Source organism: Felis catus, chromosome F1 (genome assembly GCF_018350175.1).
Source record: "Felis catus isolate Fca126 chromosome F1, F.catus_Fca126_mat1.0, whole genome shotgun sequence".
Taxonomy (NCBI): domain Eukaryota; kingdom Metazoa; phylum Chordata; class Mammalia; order Carnivora; family Felidae; genus Felis; species Felis catus.
In genome coordinates this window covers 35,417,724-35,438,541 of record NC_058384.1, presented here as the reverse complement: position 1 = coordinate 35,438,541, position 20,818 = coordinate 35,417,724, and the positions used below count along the sequence as shown (strand labels likewise).

Here is a 20,818-nt window from a genome sequence, read left to right as displayed (position 1 = left end):
CTGGCAGTCCCAGGTGGAGTTTTCCCAGCCTCACATCCCCTTACACACAGCCGAACGCAACTCACACCTTTACACACGTCTACAGAGAGGTCCATTACCATGCTACCATTATTGCACACACACACACACACACACACAGCACCCTTTATTGAACTATAGACACTGAGTTGATAGAACCATGGGCAAATTTCCTGTTATAAAGGCAACGGAGAAACCATGGCACTCTTCTCCCCTGGGTGATCCCCCATTTTGACTCCCTGTGCTCCCAACTATTCCTTTCCAAAATCACAGCTCAATTTCAGTTGGTCAGAGATGGAAATCTGCAAAACAAACCCATTTTATTTCCTTGTCGTCTGCAAAATATGCTTATCCAACCTAAACAGGCAGATGGAAACAAACAAAAAATGCATCCGAGCCCTGGTCTCTCGCAAAAACAGTCCCATCTGCAGAAGCTACCAGCCTACTGTGATTGCAGAGTGGGCTCAGAGAATTAAGGAACAGAGAGGGAAGCCCCCTAGCTTCCCTCACTACAGGGTTCCGCACATCCTGTGGCCCTGACTTCCCACGAAGCACCCCTTCTTGCTGCAGAATAAGCAATAGTGGGTTAGTGATTAACTCACCTTCACTGGAGGAGGGGCTGAAGAGAAGAAAGGAAGACCCTTTTATTTCAAAGGGCAGAGACGGAGACAGAGACTGCCTCCCCTGCCTTCCACTGTTTTCTTCTTTTGACCTCCTCCAGACTTACCTGGACAGGTAAATGCTTCATCAGTGCTACCCCACCCCACCCTGCCACTGACTCACAGCCAATCCCAGCAGCTTTCCCTCCCTACTTCTCATTCCAGCTGTTTCGGGAGGGAGGGTGTGGGAGGGGAATGGGCGGGACGCTCCCCCCCCCTCCCTCCGCTCCGTAGCCAATCATCTCTTGCCCTCCCCTTCCCCGGTTAGAGCCAATAAAGAGCCCTTTAAAAAAAAAAAGGGAGGAAGAAAAAGAAAAAGAAATAGGAGGGCTGGAAGGAGAAGACTCCTTTGGGCTGAGACTGGAAGAGGAGAGTTGGCCGGGAGGGAGTAGGCAAAAGATACTATTTTAAAATTTGACTGTAAAGAAACACAGACAGGCGGTATGCTTTTCTATGTCTGTTTGAAACTTGGTTTTCTATCTAGAGCTGCCTTCCTTCACTGGCGGGGCAAGTATTCCCCTGAATTCTCCAAGTTAAGATCCACTGTGGCCGGTTTTGTTAGTAGCTTTTCTAGTTGTTCGCAAGCACTTTTGCTCTCAAGCCTTTTCCTAGCAGCTCTTACTACTAGTCCCTGTCCTCAGGACTGCTGGAAAAGGTGACTGAGCCCAGGGGTGCTGGAGCTGAGACACCCTTGCCCCACTGTTTGGCAATTAGCTTCTTGACCTCATTTATTTCTGGGGGGCGTGAAGCCATTTTCTCTCCCAAGGGGGTCCCTTTCCTGAGGAAAAAGTGACTGGATGGCCTCGAAGGAGGGAACATGCATGCTGTCATTTGGGTCTCTGATCTCTTTTGGCTGTGCCTGAAAGGTGGCAATGAATATTAAGAAATGAAAACAAAACAGGCTACCAGCCAGCTTAGCAACCTGTCTCCTTCCATAGGCAGATTCCTTGCATCTGCTGTTAAAACAACCTGAGGAGAATAGGGAGATGGGAGTAGGTGGAAGAAATCAAGGCTTTCAGGAAAAAACATCCCCCCCCCAGGTATGAAGGCCACTTTTACCAGAAAGGACTTTTTTTTTTTTTTTTTTTTTTTTTTTTTTTTTTGCCTGGAAGCTGGTTTTTCCTTGATATAGGCCATCCTTGATGCCAAAAGGGCAGGGAGAAAAATTAAAATCAATGCACGTAATGATCGCCAACATTTATTGAGCAATTGCTGTGTACTAGGGATTATGCTGTGCTACGTGTGTTCGTGCATTATTCCATGCAACCTTTATTTCAACTTCGAAAAAGTAGGCGCTATTAGTATCCAAATTTTACAGGGAGGTTAAATAACTTACAGGGAGGTTAAATACACAAGATCATGTAGCCAGGAGGCAGCAGAGCGGGGATTTCAATTCAGGCATTACGACGCCAAGCTTGCCATGCCTCAGTATAATGCTAGTCAGCCTCCGTTTTGGACAAATTCCCAAGTGGGAAACGTGAAATACACAGATAATTTGCAGGTCTAATTCTAACAATTAGATTAAAGCTTTCCCATCTCATTTCTGTCTTGTAGCCATTCACACCTTTTATTAAAAAGATGACACATGGCTTTCATCTTTTCTCTTCCTGTAATCATGGTTGGGTAGGAAATAAGAAGTACAGGGGCCAAGAGAGGGGAGAAATGGGGCAGGACTAGTCGAGGAGGAAGGAGGACCGAGGAAGCCTGAGACAACCAATACACTATCACAACTGAACGAGCTGACTGAGCATTTAAGGGTGATGACCTCTCTTTGTGGTGTGTCACGTAAACATGTGTGATGTCACAGGAGTAACCAAACAGGAAAGGCAGCTGCACATCAGGGGTTCAGTGCAACGAGAGTCACACCCATGGATGGAATCACTGAAGTTGACCCAGCTTCATACGTGTGTGATTTGAACATTTGCTAGAAAAATGAATTTGACTTATGAGCATTAACTTCAAAGATGATAGCAGGCACCATCTTGCTTGTGAACAGTTTTTCAGTTTATAATAAAATTAGTATTTGGGGTGCCTGGGTGGCTCAGTTGGTTGAGCATCCGACTTTGGCTCAGGTCATGATCTCGCGGTCTGTGAGTTCGAGCCCCGGCGTCGGGCTCTGGGCTGACGGCTCAGAGCCTGGAGCCTGCTTCAGATTCTGTGTCTCCCTCTCTCTGACCCTCCCCCGCTCATGCTCCGTCTCCCTCTCTCTCTCTCTCTCTCTCTCTCTCTCTCTCTCTCTGTCAAAAATAAATAAAACATTAAAAAAAATTTAAAATTAGTGTAATTAGGAAGGACTCATCTTTCCACAGGTAGAAGTAGGAACATAGATAAAATGATCGTTCTGTTCCTCTCTCTTTCCTTTTAGACATGTCTTCTTGAAAATTATGAAATATTTCCAATACCTTGGCATGACAAACACCATTGTACCGACACCCGGTTCAAGAAATAGAATCTTATAGTTGAAGTTACTTACATACTTTGCCCCTCCCTTTCCTCCTACCTCCTCAAACACACATATGCCCCTGCTGAAATGAACCGCTGTCCTGAATTTGGTATTCCTCATTCTATCTTTAAGTGTCTTACCCTGGAATTTTTCTGGTTTGCTTTCTTTGGTTTTGCTTGGAAAAATATTAAGTCTCTAAAGGTTCCAAGAGAGTTGGAAAGGAGGCCTGGACTAGGGGAAAGAGAGTCCTTCAAAATCAGAAACACTTGAAAGACTAAGGCTATGTAGTTGATGTAGGTCATCATTTGAGGAGGAAAGTGTGTAGTTGTTTCTTGTTGAAAAGCAATTGAATTCCTATTTGATGACCTGACTGTGAAATCTAATTACAGCCCAGTTCACCTGACTCATCCATCCTGTATGCTGTTGTGGTGTGCTCATCTCCTTGACTGATACAGGCTAGTTTATGGTTTCCTTTCTCGGTACAACTTCCTACTGAAAGATCTAATTTCCCCTAGACAAGTGCATTTTTCACACACACACACACACACACACACACACACACACACACACACACTAATTCAAAACCAAAAGTTACCACAGTCATTGATTAATCTTTCCTCTTTGGGCCCCTTATAAAGTTGAACTCTCTGCACAATAGCTGTGGATGTCCATTCTAACCATTCATGATACTTATTCATTCACATTATAGTCACATCCTGTCAGTGTCTTCCTTTTCCTCTCCAAAGGAATAATGAAGTTACTTTGAACATGTATTACCACCATCCTTAAGAGACACAGGGTACCCACTATATTCATGATATTGAGCATGATACTGTATACTGGGTCTCCGAGTGCTTTCCCAACATATCAGGGAGAGGGAAGCTTTTATTCTTCAAGTAGTAGCAAGAGTTTGCTTTAAAGAGAAAACGGCTGGGGAGAGGTTCAGATGCGGGTGATTATAATTTGGCTATAAGACCAAATTGGAATTGATAGGCCATATTAAGACATCAAATAGATCACCCAGTTCTCACCAAAGTGGTATTAGTGTTAAGCCTAAAATGATTAGAGGGGAACTAAAGGGTGTAATTAAGTGGGTTTGGACGAAGAAATTCTGAAATTAATCATTAAGTAATACTTAGGGGTAGATTTGTTTTTCTTTTTTGAGATCAGTGCCTCTTTGGCCCACCTACCATGGAAATTAGGAGGATTCGGCCGTCCTTTTCCTTCCAGTGCTAATGAAAGTTTGAGGGCTGAAGTCACCTATTAGGATCAGAGAGTGTCAAATCTTAACATGTTCAAAATTGAGCTCATCTTGCTCTCCGTGCCCCCACCAACATGTTCTCTCTCCCCTTTCCCCATGCCAGCTAATTGCATCACCATACCTATTCTCACCCAGGCTCCGTGCTTCATAGCAATCCTCCCTTGTCTCCTGTGAGATCATTGCCGCTCTTCTTCCTCTCTATTCAGCTTCAGGACTGCACAAGTTATAGGGTTGTGGACCACTGAAGATGTGAAGAGACGACAGGAATGTCTTGTTTCACATATTCCATTTTATAGGTGGGTTTATAGATTATGTGGGTGATTGATCGTCTCAATTCTTGGCTGCAAGTTCATAGTGCTCAGGATTAAATTCAAAGACCCTATGTGACATAGAAAGACCTTCGTGAGCAGGCCCTACGTGCTTCTTCCTGTCACATAGTCATCTATATTGTTTATTACAGTCAATCTAATATTTCTGAAACTGCCATGCATTCATGCTTCTGAGACTTTTGCACATATTGTACCCTCTGCTTGGACCCATTCCCATGATGTCCTCCTGGCTTAGTCTTATTTTTCCTTCAAGATTCAACTCAAGTACCATCTTCTTTTGGAATGGGATGTTAGGTGCTGCTTCACTGTAATCTGATGCAGAGTGTACATCTCTGAATTGAACCCACTAGGGTGTAACTGTCCTCTTTCTCACCCTGTAAAATTTGAATTCATGAAGAACATCGAATATTTCTGTGTATAACTCTTCTATTGTCTTACTTATAGTAGTTATATATTAATGCCAAACTAATGATGAACTTTTTGGCAACTGAAGTGCGTTACTTAAGAAAAATGTCCTAAATTTTAAACTTCCTTTTTTTTTTTGAGACCGTATTGATGGATAACCCATCTATTGCCACGATTTTGCTTATTATTTTTTTCTAAATCTTATCTTTTGACATCCTGTTACACTGTGCCTTCCCGTTCCCATCACATTTACAAACCTGCTTTCCTTTGTACTCATTTTCTTCTTCTCTCTTGGGATGACAAAGAAAATGTTTTTCCAATAAAACCCCACCGTCCGCATATGCTCTGGATCTCATCTCATAGACTCTCTACCTTTGCAGTCCTCTCTCTTACATCTTTTTGACCTTTCTACTAAAATAATGCCCATCAGCATTCAAATATATGACACTTAGGTGTCTCTGGAGCCAAAATGTCTGATTTGATTCTCTGCTTCTGCATGTAAATAAAATGCTATTGACAGGTGGGCTCTGAGATATGCTATGTTTACTTTTCCATTTCCGTTTATCTTTTTTGTCCGTCTACTCTTGCCCACTGTGTAAATCTCCTCTCAATACATTCAGAGGTAGTAGTAGTTTCATCCTGGAGAAACATTTTCCAGAACATTCTGATTTGCTTCCATCTGGATATGTTGTTATCTAGTCTGTTGCATGGCTGTCATTTTCATATGTGTCTTCATCATCCTACTGGGAAAAGTCCTTTCACCTCTTCTCTTGTTGGGTTACTTGAATCTCACATCTTCCTCTTTCCTGAGTTAGCTCTCTCAGTTTGATAAGACACATTCTCTAGTCGTTTCCTAAGAAAGAGTGCATAAGATCTTACATGTCTGAAGTATTGCTATTCTAGCCTCTCATTTGATTGTTTGTCAGGGTATAGAATTCTAGATTAGTATTTGATAGATTTTGGTGCTGCTGTTGCAAAGCCCAAAGTATCTATGATTCTAAATCTAAGGCTTTCTCTTTGTTTCCAGTATTCTGAATTTTCATAATGATGTGTGTTGGAGTGAATCTATACTCTGGGTACTCAGTAAATCCAATCTGGAAACTCATGACATTCAGTTCTGGGATATTTTTTTTGAATTATTTCTTTGATGAATTCCTATCATCCACTTTCTCTCTCTCTTCTCTCTCTCTCTCTCTCTCTCTCTCTCTCTCTCTCTCTCTCTCTGTTGTTTCTTTTTGGAACTTATATAATTTGGATGCTATTGGATACCCTCCTGGACCTCAACTTCTGTTTTGTTTTGCTACTGAGAGATTTTTAAAATGTATTTACAACTTCCTATTGCATTTTCTTTTTGCTATTGTATTTTTAACTTCCAATAATTATTGTTTGTTCTCTGAATTTTTATTACATTTCTTCCAGTTTCATTGATGCAGAATCTTATTACTTTAAGAACATATATAGTGTTAGTGTTTTCTGCCTCTATAGAATGTTTTCTCCAAGTTACTTTTTTTTTCCTATTTGTTTTGGCTTTTCTGTTTCTTATTAAAGAATATTTTCACATGTCCGATGATTCTTGGCTATCCACTCAAATTCAACAATTTGTCAACAAAAAGATACATTTGAAGCTGTGGCTGGGGCTGGTTGACCATGGACTTCGCTACAGAGCAATCTCATAGGGCCATTTGATTGGAAAATCTCTGATGCCTGTGTCTTTACTCTTTTTTGATGGCCTGATTGAAATCCTCAGAGCAGATCCTTCAGAGAAGAGTTTTCCAAAATCCTTCTTGAAGGGCGCAGTTCTGGCAGCTAGCATTCTTGGAGCCTATGGCAGAGGAAGGTTGTTGCTCTCAGCATTTAGTATGTAAAAACAACGCTTCATCCCCTTAGTTTTAGTACAGAGAAACCCTTTTTTACCCTCTCCTGAGAGGGGATGTAGCAAGTTCTTAGTTGCTCTGAGTAGGAGAGAAGATCTGAGAGGTCTTAACTGTTTCTTAACCAGACTCTTCACCCACCTTCCTGATTTTTTTTCCCACCCCTGTCTCCAGGGTTACTAATGCCACCAATTCTTGAATTTTTGAGGGCCGGGGGACTCCATGGTAAAAATAGGGTTGCTAGCTTAGGGTCAGCTCTTTCAAATCTGCTAGGTCAGTTACCACTCATCCACCTGCTGGCTAGCTTCCAAAATTTTGTTGCTATTGTTTATCCCACCATCTCTTTGTCCTTCAGACTTTATGCCTTTCAATAAATCTTAATAATAACTATGCATCTCAGAATTGCTGTGAAGATTATGTAAGCTAACATATGAAAAAGGCTCACAACGTTGTAAGTGCTCAACAAATACTATTATAATTATTACCATCATCACTTAAATAGGTCACTGCAGTAGCCTGTTTCTAACTGGTCCTCCACTTCCATTCTTGCCCCTTTCAACCCATTCTCCGAAGAGCAGTTAAAATAACTTGGAGAAACATAAATCTGATGTTTTCCTTAATAGACTTTCATGTCCTATTAAAGTTATACATTGATTTCATTCATTCATATGTTCAGTCATTCAAATATATATTGAATGTCTACTGTGTGTCCAATACTTTGTTAGGTGCTGAGACTACAATGGTAATAGGGAGAATTGGTCTCTGCCCTTGGACAAACTACTTGAGGACATTCATATAAAATAAACAAGCAAATAATATGTGGCAAGTAGGTATTCAGGTAAGTGCTTAATATAGCTCATAGATGATGCAAATCTGGATCCTTGCTTGCTTCTAAAGTCTTCATCTCAAGTCCCCTCCCCACCCTTTTTTTTTCCTGTTTATCACGCTATGGCCAGACTGGCCTGGAAGAGATTTCCTTTCCTCCTGCAATATAGGGTTTGCAAATGCTATACTCTCGCTTGGAATGCTCTTCTTACTCTGCAAATGACTAACCCCTATTCATGCTTCAGGTTTCAAATAGTCACTTTCGCCAAAAGACTTTCCCAGATTCACCACTTTGAGTTAGAATTTCCCTGCCCTGTTATTCCCTTCATAGCACCTGTATTTCTATTTCTTTATAGCGCTGTTTGTGGACCCCTCCACCCCCACCCAAATAAACCCAGCACCTAGGGCAGTTCCTGAAACTTAGCATTCAAAAATACTTATTGAATGAATGACTATCCTTGTTAAATCCTAAGGTATTTGACAGCATACTTTGCAAGAAATAGAAGCTCAATAAAAGCTTGTTAAATTAAACTGAACAATTAATCGCAGATAAATTATGACTTTGGCTGCTTCTACCCAAATCCAAGATCATTTTCTCAGTCTTCGTTGTTATAGATTAAGAGTAAGAAAAATAAGGCCGGATGCTAAAGGGTGGATCCAATGGGAAGGGTCATTTTGACAGAAGGTTAACATAATTCAGTCTGTACCTTAGTATTTTTGGCTTAAAAACTTCATTAGTTTTACTCCATAATATTCAAGCTCTAAAAGAAGTAATTCAAGACCGTAAAATTCCAAAGAGAAAGACTTCTCAATTCCAATGCAAAAGTCACAGTAGAAAGAAGTTTGAAATTCTAATAGGTGTGATGTTCCATCCACAATTAGGATGAATAATTTTCTGAAATATCCCACATAATAGACTCTAAAAAATTATTCTCATTCCATAAGGGACACGTTTTCTACTTAATTCAATATGAATACCCAACAGGGCTGAAATGAACTGTGCTAGAAATATTCATGGTTACTTGAAAAAGTATTTTCCATCTGGAATTTTAAAAATAAACACGGACAAATTTTTTACTATCCTCCCACCATTGATGACGGAAAAAATATATTATTAAATCATTTGCTTCTTACCTTATATTTCCAAGATTATTCCCACCCGACCCCCGCTTTTTTTTAGATATAAATTTTATAGTAGCTGTTTCTTGATTATCATGTGAAAGATGTTGCTGGGGACTTCTATATCCGGTAACGTCGGACTAGGTAATTCAAACAACCCCTCCTTGCTGAAGCAGTGGGGAGCTAAACATACAATGAAGACTTTGAAGAAAGAATCGCCAGGCTGGGTCAAGATGAGGAAAGAGGTCAGGTGTAGTGCAGCCAACATTTGGGACTTTTCCTCTGGAGACCTCTCTCTATCCCAGAATGGGTGGCTGAGATACTAAGGGGTGCTTCTGAGAGCTTCACACAACCGAAGTATCAGCAATTGGGAGTCCAGGATCCACCAATGGATGGGGACCTAGTGTACTTAGTATACCGCCCTTGCTTGCTGTGGGTGGGGAACTCAGAGCTGCACTGCAGGAGTGAGCATAAACTCTTTCAACACTAGCTGTGTTGGATTTACTGTTGTGGTGATTCTATGAGCCAATTAAGGGGTTATCAGGAAAAATTTTGTCCGTATTTTGTATTTAACTTCAGCATTGACTTTCGGCTGAGGAAGCTTCAAACTTCAAACTCCTAGCTTTCAACCTACTGCAGTTATTCAATTGCAGGATTTTAGAGCATGGCCGTCATTGTGACACCTGCTCTGATATCTTAAGATTCACTAATGAAGCCCTTCAATTGAATAATGCCCTCACGTGAGATCAGAAAACCCCTGTTGGTGGACAGAAGGAAATCTTAGGACACAAAGGCAGAGAAGCAGTTGAGAGAGGCAGTCACTAAAGCAGAGAAAGGACTATTCATTCAGAACTTGTTCCTCATGAATTCTTGACTTAGTATTATTATTTTCTTTTAACTCACACATAGGGAAATCCTAAGTTTAATGAGCCTAAGGAACTATGTTATGATGCCTTGGCACTTGATCCCATCAGATAAATATCCTCAAAATCTACAAACACAATAGAGACAAAGGCAATCCAAGTTCGAACAAATTTTTTAAATAGAAAAAATATTTGAGGTGCTTGCTTTTCTATTCTTGAACCTCTCGTTTTAGGCTTAGAGATATAAGAAGCATGGCATATACCACTGCCAAATATGTCAGTCCTGCTTTGCAGGCTCTGCTGTTATTACTAAATAAGAGTACAAGCCACACTCCTTTCTAAACACTAATGGGAGGGGTAATGAGGAAACAACAACAAAAAATCGATTTTCCTCTAGGGAAGAAGTTCTTTTTGTAAGTATCCGTTTCATGTAACTAGCACTTGAAACAAAATTTCCAAGATGTCAGGGACCTAATGACTTGTAGCTCTATTTCTCACAAGGCAGGAGGCTAGATCACAGTACTTGAGCTTTCGTGGTAAAGCATCCCTTTCTATTTGTGTTAGGTTTTTATGGTAAATTTTGCTTTGCAATATGCACTCCTTATTGGTCTGAGTTCTTTCGTCTAGAGCCTCAGGAATAAATCTACATCTTTCACATAATACTTCCCCGAATTTGAAGCTGTCACACTGCCCTGCGATCTCTTGTCCAGGTAAGGATCTCCAGTTCCTTTTGTCAAACTTCAGTCGTTCCTTAGGTTTTCCATGTAAAACCCTCACCCAAACCCCCAGTGCAATGTGACTAAAGCATTTTACACGAACACTAGTGTTTCCTTTTTTTCTAGACCTTTTAACTATTAAAATGCAACTGTTTCTGCGGCCCAGTCACATTGCCCTGCTGGGATAGATTAGAGTTAAAATATTATTGCTATTTCTTCAACAGATCAACTACAAAACCAGTTTTTACCCATGCTGGACTCACATAATAGATTTAGAACTTAGGGGCAGGGCTTCACATTTATGAATATCCAATCTTAGGGTTTTTTCAGTCTGTTGAAGAGTTTTGAATGGTCATTCGTTGTACTATCAGTCCCTTCTGGATTTATATTACCTGTAAATTTAGTAACTGTCTTTAAGTAGTGGATGAAAAGGGATTGCATGAAACCAAGGACAAAGGACTGACATCAGCCATCAGAGGTCTTCTGGAAGTTAATTAACTGTGGTTATACTTCTGGTTCTCAAACCGTATCATGCATCAGAATCAGAACAGATTGTTGGCCTCATTTATTTCTGATCTTTTTGACAATTTGCATTTCTAACAAGTTACCAGATAATAAGAGAAACACACTTTAAGCAGTATTGCTTTATGGGTGCAGTTAATTATTCCACAAGCTGCCATCACAGTTTATGAGACTCTTTACAAACCTTTTAATGAGGTTTGTCCGGACGTATTCTTTGGATGTATCCTGATCTCCCACAAATTGATTATATTATGGTTCCATTTCCATAGTTTTTAAGCTTCAATGAGAAGGAACGGAGAAGTGGTTCAAGTCTAAACTCTGGTCCTAGAGCTCAGTTCAATTCTAATAACTCCAGTGTTGTTTGAAACAAGCTTAAATGTTGACATTGTCAACAATTAAATAAATTCTCCCATAGGGATGCTGCAGTGTAGATCTCAGTCTATGACAAGTGGAAAGGGAACATTTAGCCTTCCCACAATTGCTCAGCAACAGACACTGAATTAACAACTTTCAGGAGCTGATTGCATACCAGAAAATGGAAGGAAAATTTCAAATGCCCTCTGGTGTTAAGAAGAAACATTTTAGTTTCTTCGGTCAAAGTCATTAAGACTCCACCCACAGAGTGAGATTCAGCAGATGTTGGCACCCTCCTCAAAGCAGTGGACTATTATCAGCTTTTGGTAATAAACATGCAACTTGGGTGTTATGGCTGTCCACCGGCCCGCTGTATTCACCCCAAAATATGCTCAGACAACAATATTTTCAGTTCATTTATTCCTTCAAAACAAGTCACTTCATACAGCATTTAGATACTTAAAATCATGGACCTCATAAATAAAATCAATTCATCTTAATGACAATGGCAAAATCACATAAGAGTTGTACAAAATGAAATCAGACATCTCCCAGGTAGCAGCAGTGCATTAACTTAAAAAAAAAAAAAAATAAATGCTGGCAAACAGACAAAAGAACATTTTTAAGAAAACACTGTCCATCTTAATGAACAAAAATATGCCAAGAAACAAACTCTTGTTTGCCCTTTCCTGCTACTTTTTTCAAGTCATGTTCTAAGCTCTAAATTTGACAATCTTGTGGTTTCCTTCTTGCTTCAGGAATCTCCACCTCTACACTCCATTAATACAGGAAATACAGGACTATTATCATTCTCTATCCCTTTTGACAAGCTATACATGTTGATTCCGCATTTTCAGCTGAATTCAATACTTCTGTAATGGGGAAAAAAATTACTCTTTGCTAAACAGCTTGTAAACAGCTTGAGTCATGAATGGCACCAAGGTGAACTGGAAAACTGCCAAGAATTAGGTGCCCTGGTCCTTTCCAGTAACTTATGGGCGACAACGAACTACAGATCCTATACCATGTATAAAGTCAGTCTCATGTAATCTTAGTAGAAATTCTAAACCTTTCTTAGGTTAACCTGTTACCTACTACTTAACCAAATCGTATCTTCACATCCCTAAACTACTACACGTAGGATATTTTTAAAAAACAAGTATAAAAAGGCATCATAGCAAAATGCTCATATTCATGGTTTTATACATTAATGACAAACTTCTCAGTTATGGCCCTGCTACATTCTATGCCAAGAAATGGGTGAGGAGGGTTGGGATGACACAAAGGCATTGCTTGAAAATTTTTTCAAAAAGCGTAATTCACAACTAAGGAAAGGATTCACTTGGGGATCTCTTCTGTGATTAAGTGGTACTTTATCCCCCTTTCTTTTTAATCTAAAATAGCAATCTCTTTTAAATTCATATGGACCAAGACCTACCTAAATCAGCACCCCACAATTCAATATCAATGTAGTTTCTTCAAAGTCAAATATTCAAAGCACTGTAAACAAAATTCCAGTTAATTTTTGGAAAAGAAAAAAATAATAATAAAACCCATTCCCACAATCAGGCAACTTTTATAATCTTTCTAAGACGAATTACATGTGTTGAAATATTGTAACTCTTAATCTGGAAACATCTCTGGTTAATGAACCAGCTTACTCAAATGAAGTGTTTCACTTTAGACTTAAAAATGATACATTTAAGGCTAAAAAATCAGCTCCCCTAAAATAAGTTTGCTTAGCAACAAATGAAGAGTTTTAAGATTCTAATCTTTTCTAAGTTGGTATAGTCCTCTTTGTGCTACAAGGATAAATTTGAATACTGCACCGTACAATGAATGATAAAGAACAATCACATTATAGAAACAGGTAACTTTCTGAATGCTAGGCCACACAGCATGCTCCCAAGTGACGGACATCAAGTTGCACTGTTATCAAAACACCAGAATGCTGTACCACTGGATGGATACAGCATACACTGATGGCAATGCTGATTAAGAGCTGACCGTCAGCAGCTCAAGAATTATATTTTAATGTCTTTAACAAGAACCCTGGAGAGGGTAACATGTAAACTTTTACTTCCCATCTTTTAAAGTGCTGCAAATAATAACAAGTGTGTCTCAACACATGAAAGAACATAAATCTTAACATATGAAAGTTTAGGAAGGCCACCTGATCCATAAAGGACAAAAATTACTCTCATTTTACGTACTCCCCATTCTAATTAAAAAGAAAAAAAAAAACAAAAAACTACGTTTAGTTATGGCAACTTGCAACATACATGTTTTAATTAATGCCTACGTAGGATAGAAAGAATATGCTGGATAAGTAAATTAGGCGTGGGCACTTAGGGGCATTTATAGAGAGACAATACATTAACGCATTCCTGATTATGACTTTGCTGGGACTTGAGCGTGGAGTAATCAACTGGCATGATTAAATTAGTTTTGTCAAAAGGGTCACGCTGACCAGCAGCCAAACTTTCAAGGGTACCACTCGACTGTGCCCAGTTTTCATTCCTGGGAAATAAAAAATCAACTAGGAATGATTAACACAAGATGTGCCACCCTGATGTCTTTCTATGGCTATCCCATCCCCAAATCCCTAGGGGTATTCATTTTAATTTCTGAAATCACTCTATCCAGAAGTGCATCTTCATGCTCCCACACCGAATCTCTAAATCCAAAGAAGAATAAGGGAAAGAAGAATAAGAGAAAGGGGTCGGGGACAGGAAAGCACAGTCCTCATTCATTCAGCCACGAAGGTAAACTATCCTCATTTTAATTAAAAAGATATTCTTGAATGGCAGTCAAAAACTGAATAAATAGGAAGAAGGGTTTCATTCTGCTCACGTGCAAATTGAAGAGAAAGTTTCTTTTGATCCTGTTGCAAGTACTAAAACCCATAGGTTTTCAAAATTCTGAAGATTAGAATTTATACACATTTATAAACTAATTTCAAGGGGCACCTGGGTGGCTCAGTTGGTTGAGCGTCCAACTTTGGCTCAGGTCACGACCTCCCGGTTCAAGAGTTCAAGCCCCATATCGGACACACGAATGTCAGCGTGGAGCCCGCTTCAGATCCTGTCTCCCTCTCTCAAAAATAAATAAAACAGTAAAAAAACAACAACACCCAAAACTGATTTTAAGAGTTCAATAAGTGCAGTTAAAAAAAACAAACAAACAACAAAAAAACAAAGAAACAACTTTAAATTCTGTGAGGTTTACAAGCTTGAGTTTAGAATGAGCACAAGTTTGGGTTTTTACTCCTCCATAACTAAAACAAACTATCCGCAAATAATGCATCATCTTGGATTTTCCATGATCAGAACATTCAAGTCTTAGTGCTGAATTTCAGCAACTGGTTAATTTATAACTCATTATTGACAGCAATTTGACAGAGTGATCAGTGTCCAGTGGTGAATGGACAACCTATGTAACAGGTAAAATAGAGTAAGATCCCCGGAATAAATACTGGACACTTGCTTTGTATAAAAAGCATGAGCTTAAATATGCAAACAAAAACACTTAAAAATGAAGGGGTTTAATTTTATGAACTATCAGGTTCTATCTCTTTCTATTTGTTAAGTTAATCCAACATAGATAAGATACACTCCATCTTAAAGTGACAGAATTTTATGCTGGGACACATATCAATACATGCCTGGGATATTATAAATTACTCAATAAATATTTATTGCATGAATAAACCTGTCTAAAATCCCAGTAAGCAAATGTCAAATTTGGCTTCTGAAGTACCTAAGAAGGCAAGCTTTATGAATGGTGATGTGTAAAGCTCAATTTGATGGATGCTACCCAGTGGGTATTCTCGTAACTTCTAGTTTTAAACTTATTTTCTGGGGAAAGGAGAGATACAAAAATCTTTAGACCAAGATGACAGCCAGGTGCAAAGAGATCTTCAAACATATTCATTTGTACGTAGTATGATTGCCAAACATTAAGTATCTCAAGCTCACAAGTGCTATTTTAAGGCTCAGTAAAATAGAAAATTCAACACTTAATTTAAGTTATACTGACCATAATTTACAATGCCTAAAGTAGTTATTCACAAAAAAGGTACTCAAGAAAGGTCACCTAATGATTTCAAGCATACTTTGTGAATTCTTCCTTAAAGGAACTTGTCCACTGAATTGTTTCCATGTTCCTAATTTTATATGGCCACCTCCACCAAGTGAAGTGCTAAAAGTAAATCTCAATTTTAAAACATTTGCCAAGAAGAGAAGCTGAAAGAGACAGAAGTGCTTTAAAATATTCCATTGGTATTCTAAGTGAGATACTTCATCAAAAATGAGACCAAGATAACAAAGCGTCACAACATTAAACCTCTTCACATTTTGTGAGATAATACATAACAAATTATAATTTAGCATCCCTGATCTTCAGAAGAATTAAGAAAAGAGGTAGGAAACTTTTATCTGGAAGATCTCATGGTGAAGCTAATTTTAGAGGGTGTGCCTCGCAGGTCAGCCCACCAAGCAAAAGAGTACACATCTAATAGTAGGAAGCAGAATTCCGAGAAAAGCTGAATAAGGCAAGGATTTAAAAACGGTCATATTTTGGAAGTGAAACAAATTCATTCAACATTACTATCCCCGCTACTTTAAAACTCTTCAAAAGTCAAAGTAAAAGATAGTAGATAAGCAAAGTGCTAATTTGCAGAAATGTGAAATTATTCAAAAGAGCATTAGTGGTCAGATAAGGCTCGCATGAAAGTAAGTACTGTGTAGGTAAGAAAAGATCTCACAAAAATCGAATCAAAGCATAGCATTATCCCTTTAGATGAAGACTGTTTAGGAGTTGGAGAAAAAGCTGAGGAGAGTGAATCCCTCCAGATAAATCATTAAAAAAAAAAAAAAATCAAGCACTCAAAACACAAGAAACTTCAATTACAAATAAATACCCTGCTTAATTAAAAATTCTTATCCAATGTGACAAACATCAATAAATGAGTTGCATTAAAACACGAGGCCAACGGTCTTTTAAAGCTTTAGTAAGCTGCTCAGGCACCTGTTCCCTCATACATTCTCCTTTTATACACTAGAAATCCTAAATTGGGTACTATCAGTTCCTTAGGTAACATTCTCAAGGAACAGACTCATCCCTGTAAAAATTGCTTGTAATGTACTTATAACTGGTTAAGTACACATTTATAAAGTCTACCAAATTGCAATATAAAATCAGTTTTGACAACTCTGTGTATCTTCATTTGAGGAATCGATGCACAATTTAGAAAATTATTACCCCAGAGTTTTTAAAAGGACTCAATTATGGAGACACTGTGGTCGATGTCCAGTGGCCTCGCGTGAGGCCTTCCGCATTACCCAACGTACGCAGGTTGTTTTCTTCTACAAGTTAAAGCTGCTGGGTGCTAGCTTATAATACTAGGACTCAATCTTCCGGCGAGTGTCAGTCAGTGGCAAGGACCACCTGGTCTGTCACCCCAGCAGAAAAAGGGCATGTATCACCACTGGAGACACACATCTGTAAACTTGCACACTCATTTTTAATCTTGACAAGGAATTTCAGGGTCTTAGTGGTTTTAAGTTAAAAAAGATGGTTCGAACATTGTGTTCCTTTGTTCTTTAGGGTTACGAATAGCTTATTGGAAAACCCAGAGCCTTCTGGATCTGTGAGGTAGTAGGCGGCAGTCCTCATCATGCATAGATCACACTTCTCCAAAGTTGGTATGGCCTGTCTCCTTGGCGTGGTCCCTTGCTTCTGCTTGTCCGACTAATCCCTTCTGACACACCATGCATCTCAGGGTGAAGCGGTTTACGTCAGTGAACTGTCTCTTTCTTCTAGCTTCGTCTGCTAATTCCAGTGCTTGTACAAGAACAATATCATCGTTAGAGGAGAAAATGGTCAGAGGCGGGGTGTCTGGGTCAGGGAAGACACGCTGAAGTGGGTCATAGTGGATGCCATCGTAAATAAGCAGGACCCTTTTGGTATATCCGGCATCTTCTCCAAAACGATCAATTCTTACTGTCTGTGTATCCACCACACAGATTTCGCACTGGTAAAATTTAGACAAAATTGATATCTCAATAGCTCCTCCCCAAGTGTCATCCCTTTTGATCCAGTCACAGTACTCTTGATTTGTTTTTCCCAGTATTGCCTCACTATAAAAGTCTGGATCACTTGCTACAATTTGTGCTATGAGGCGTCTCATCTCTGGGGCGCAAGCTGGATTCAAGACTCCTCCTTCTACAACATAGTATACACTGGTAAAGAGGCAAGAGTTGTCTGCCGGGACCACAGTTCTGCTAAGCACGGGCAAAGTTTCCCTGACATAACTAGGAGCACCATGTTTTGTAAATGCAGGTGAAGTTTTGGGCCTGGTTTGGTCTTCTTCAACGATCAGCATGTCGCCTGTTAAAAATAAAACAAAGCCAGAACTGCAGAGACATTATAGATGAAATCCGTTGTTCACTAGCCAAGTTTGCAAATTACGAACAGGAAGAGTTTAAAAAAAAAAAAAAAAAGGATAAACTGGGTTACTGGGGAGAATACAGCTTTGCAAACAAGTGATCGGTAACACCTCTTGTTCCTCAGTCTTCATAAAGACGAAAACAGACCAAAGGGAAAAACATTTGAGGGGGCATTCCAATTAAGGAGCCCTGGTTATACACCTTTATGCTTACATGAAAAGATACACTTCAACAACAAAATTTCCTTATGCTCCCTCTCTGCATTTTAAAAGCACTCGTCTTCCAAAAGGTGTTTACCCAAGACTAGGCCACTAGGGGGGTTCTTGTCCTCTGAAGCTTAACATTTTATCTACCCAGTTTAGTGTTTACGGGATCCTTGACACAACAGCTGAAAGCTTTTAACGATCAATATTGCTGTTCAAGTTTGAATAGCGGACAGAAATAACTGCTGTTGTTTAGAATTTGAAAGGGCCTTCGGTGGATGTGTAAAAGCATACTCTAAAATGAGTACAACGAACTCTACGTGAAGGTGACTGCAAAAACCAACCAGGAAAGCGAAAAAGAAGTATTCTGCATCCTTCAGACCTGCTCTTTTTTGTTTTTTTTTTAGAGATAGAGGAGAAAAAGCCATCAGGACAGAGAAAATAGGCCTTATTTTTTGGGGTGTTTGTGGACTCAGAAAAAACAAAATGAATGAGACGTTTTCGAGGCAGACCAGAAAGCACACTGAGGAAGGGGGGACCCCGAGGCTTTGGGCTTCTCACACGGGTTGGGCCCTCCCTCCCTCTTTCAACCAGGTGTGTGGGCGAAGAGTTGCAAGATACTTGCCCCGGCCTCCGTCAGAGTTCTCCGTTCCTTAATTTATCCTTAGCCCTGTCCTCAAAACCCCCAACAGACCCACAGCTACCTTGCCTGGATCAGTTCTGTTTCCCCCCACGCTCCTCTCCGTCCTCCCAGGACTTTCCCTGGCCCCAACCTCGATTCCCTACCTGACTGGATGGGCAAATCCCCAAGAATGGTATCCTCGTTGCTGAGATCCAGGCATTCGGGCGGGTATCCTACGAGGATTCGCTGACAGCCGGGGGCGATGCCGGTGATGGCGGCGATTTGGCCCTGGAGTTCCCGCACTCGGGTCCGGCTGGACAACCCCTGCAAAACATGGGTGCCGTCCTTGGCCTTGCAGCGGAGCCGCCACATCGTGTCGGTCCGGCTGCCCACAGGCCAGACACCCGTGGGGCCAGCTTTGGTCCCGGCAGCGGGTTGGCAAACGCCGCCGGGGCAACCAGCCGCCGGGTGGACTCCAAAATGGCCACCCTTTGCAGGGCCAAACATCGCGAGAAATCGCAGTGGCTACAGTTCTCGCGATGCTTTGGTGTAGCGTAAGCTTTAGCACTTTAAGACGCGCGAACTCTCTTAAAGTGATAACTAATTCTCTGCCGCCAACCCTGCAGGAGCCAAAGGATGAAGATTTATCCCTGTTCCTCCAGTACAAGTGGCTTTGCTACCTGCCGAACGAGTGAGGTGCCTTCTGCGTTGGCAGCATATATGCTCAAGGAAAGAGGGCGGAGGAAGGAGTTCCTGAATCGGGTACATTGGAATGTAACCTTGCAGTGAGTGAGGTCGGAAATTAGTAAATTGGGGCTTCCAAACTACACCGGGAGAAACAGTCATAGTTCAGAACGCAAATGAATACCAAGAATGGTCCGTGAGTCAAAATACCTGTCAAAAAACAATCAGACACTCGTGACGAGGCTCGTGGCTGCAGCAAACATTGACTCATTGAGGTTAAGGGAGCCAGACAACTGGCCTGGCCACCTCGACGCTGTAACTTGAAAATGTCCATTTGCCACATCAGAAAGCGCAGTATGAGGTCATCATCTGGGCCTAGGGCAATTGCTACACGTGGGTGGTAGCAGTTTAAGGAAGAGGAAGGAATGTTTGTCATTCGGATTCCAGTTCAGGCTCTGGGTATAGAGATATGAAGACGACTCCATTCCTGCCTTCAGCATTGCAGGTACTCACTGTAATCAGGAGAGAAGGTGGGGTGTAAAGGGCACATACCCACCGAATTTCACAGCCACGTGGTAATGCTAGATTATGTGACCTTTGGCAACCCTGTATCCCTAGAACCAAGGACTGTGCCTCACCAAACAAGCGTTCAACAAACACTTGCTGAATGCATACAGAGTTGTATTGGTACAGATAAGGCAGTTATACTGGTTGTTGTAGAAAGCCTCAAAAAGGAGGCGCTAGTTGAACTATTTTGAAGGATGAATTTTATCCCCAGGAATAAAGACATCTCTGAATTTATCTCCTTTCCAAGAAATCTCTATTCCTTGTTCTTTTTCCGTCCTGGAGCAGCACGCCCTAGCCTGCGTAGAGTGAGTTTATCAACAGAATCAAGCATCAGAAAGGCCTGGGATCAACTGTGAAAAGTTCCCTTGAAATGTACAAACTCACCTCTACTCTAAATACCTCCGAATAAGTTATATGGAAGCTTTGCCTCTTCACTTTTGTAACCCAATATTTTTGCTGGAGCAATTTTCCTCTTTGGGCCTTCAAGACAACCAGACCAGGTGGTATAGCATAGGAGGCAGAAGGGAGACCACTGGAGTATGTGGAAGGTCCAGGGAAGCTCCTGGTTCAGCAATGACAGAAGAGTAGTTGATTTTCTTAGGTTACAGTGTCTGGCCTATGGGAAGGATATACAAACCCCCTACGGTGTAATCAGCTCAAGGACGGTGGTAGCTTACTTTAGCAAAGCACCTTCTAGAGTTTACGTTCCAATTTACGGATCTAAGCGAGGTCCCTCTGGGATTCAGGGAGGAAAGCGTTAATCTCCGCAACATTTCCCCATCACCGAAAAGTCACATCCTCCGAAGACGTCCCCTTCGTTTCCTCTCGCGAGAGTATGAAAAAAACTTATGCTTTTTTATTAGCCCCGCCCCCAGCCCTATTAGTTGCCTAGCAACGATGCAACCAAC

At 40.6% G+C, this 20,818-nt stretch overlaps 1 protein-coding gene across 13 annotated transcripts in view; it reads right to left on the bottom strand.

The window, feature by feature from the left end:
* The window catches only part of YOD1 (YOD1 deubiquitinase), a 32,761-nt gene that overhangs the window by 11,297 nt on the left and 646 nt on the right, over positions 1-20,818 (bottom strand). For 3 of the 13 annotated variants that reach the window (XM_023247862.2, XM_045049261.1, XM_045049263.1), the window contains exons 1-4: positions 19,554-19,857; positions 18,824-18,983; positions 4,503-6,937; positions 4,311-4,380 (exon numbers count right to left, since the gene is read on the bottom strand). Coding sequence is in view for 8 of the 13 variants with exons in the window: in XM_045049263.1 (XP_044905198.1) it covers positions 4,311-4,313 (3 nt within the window). In the remaining 5 variants the exon portion in view is untranslated. Of the gene's footprint in view, positions 1-620; positions 781-4,310; positions 4,381-4,502; positions 6,938-11,788; positions 17,776-18,823; positions 19,463-19,553; positions 19,858-20,587; positions 20,790-20,818 lie in introns of those variants that run through there. The other 10 variants (XM_045049257.1, XM_045049258.1, XM_019821913.3 and 7 more) reach the window with 8 other exon arrangements.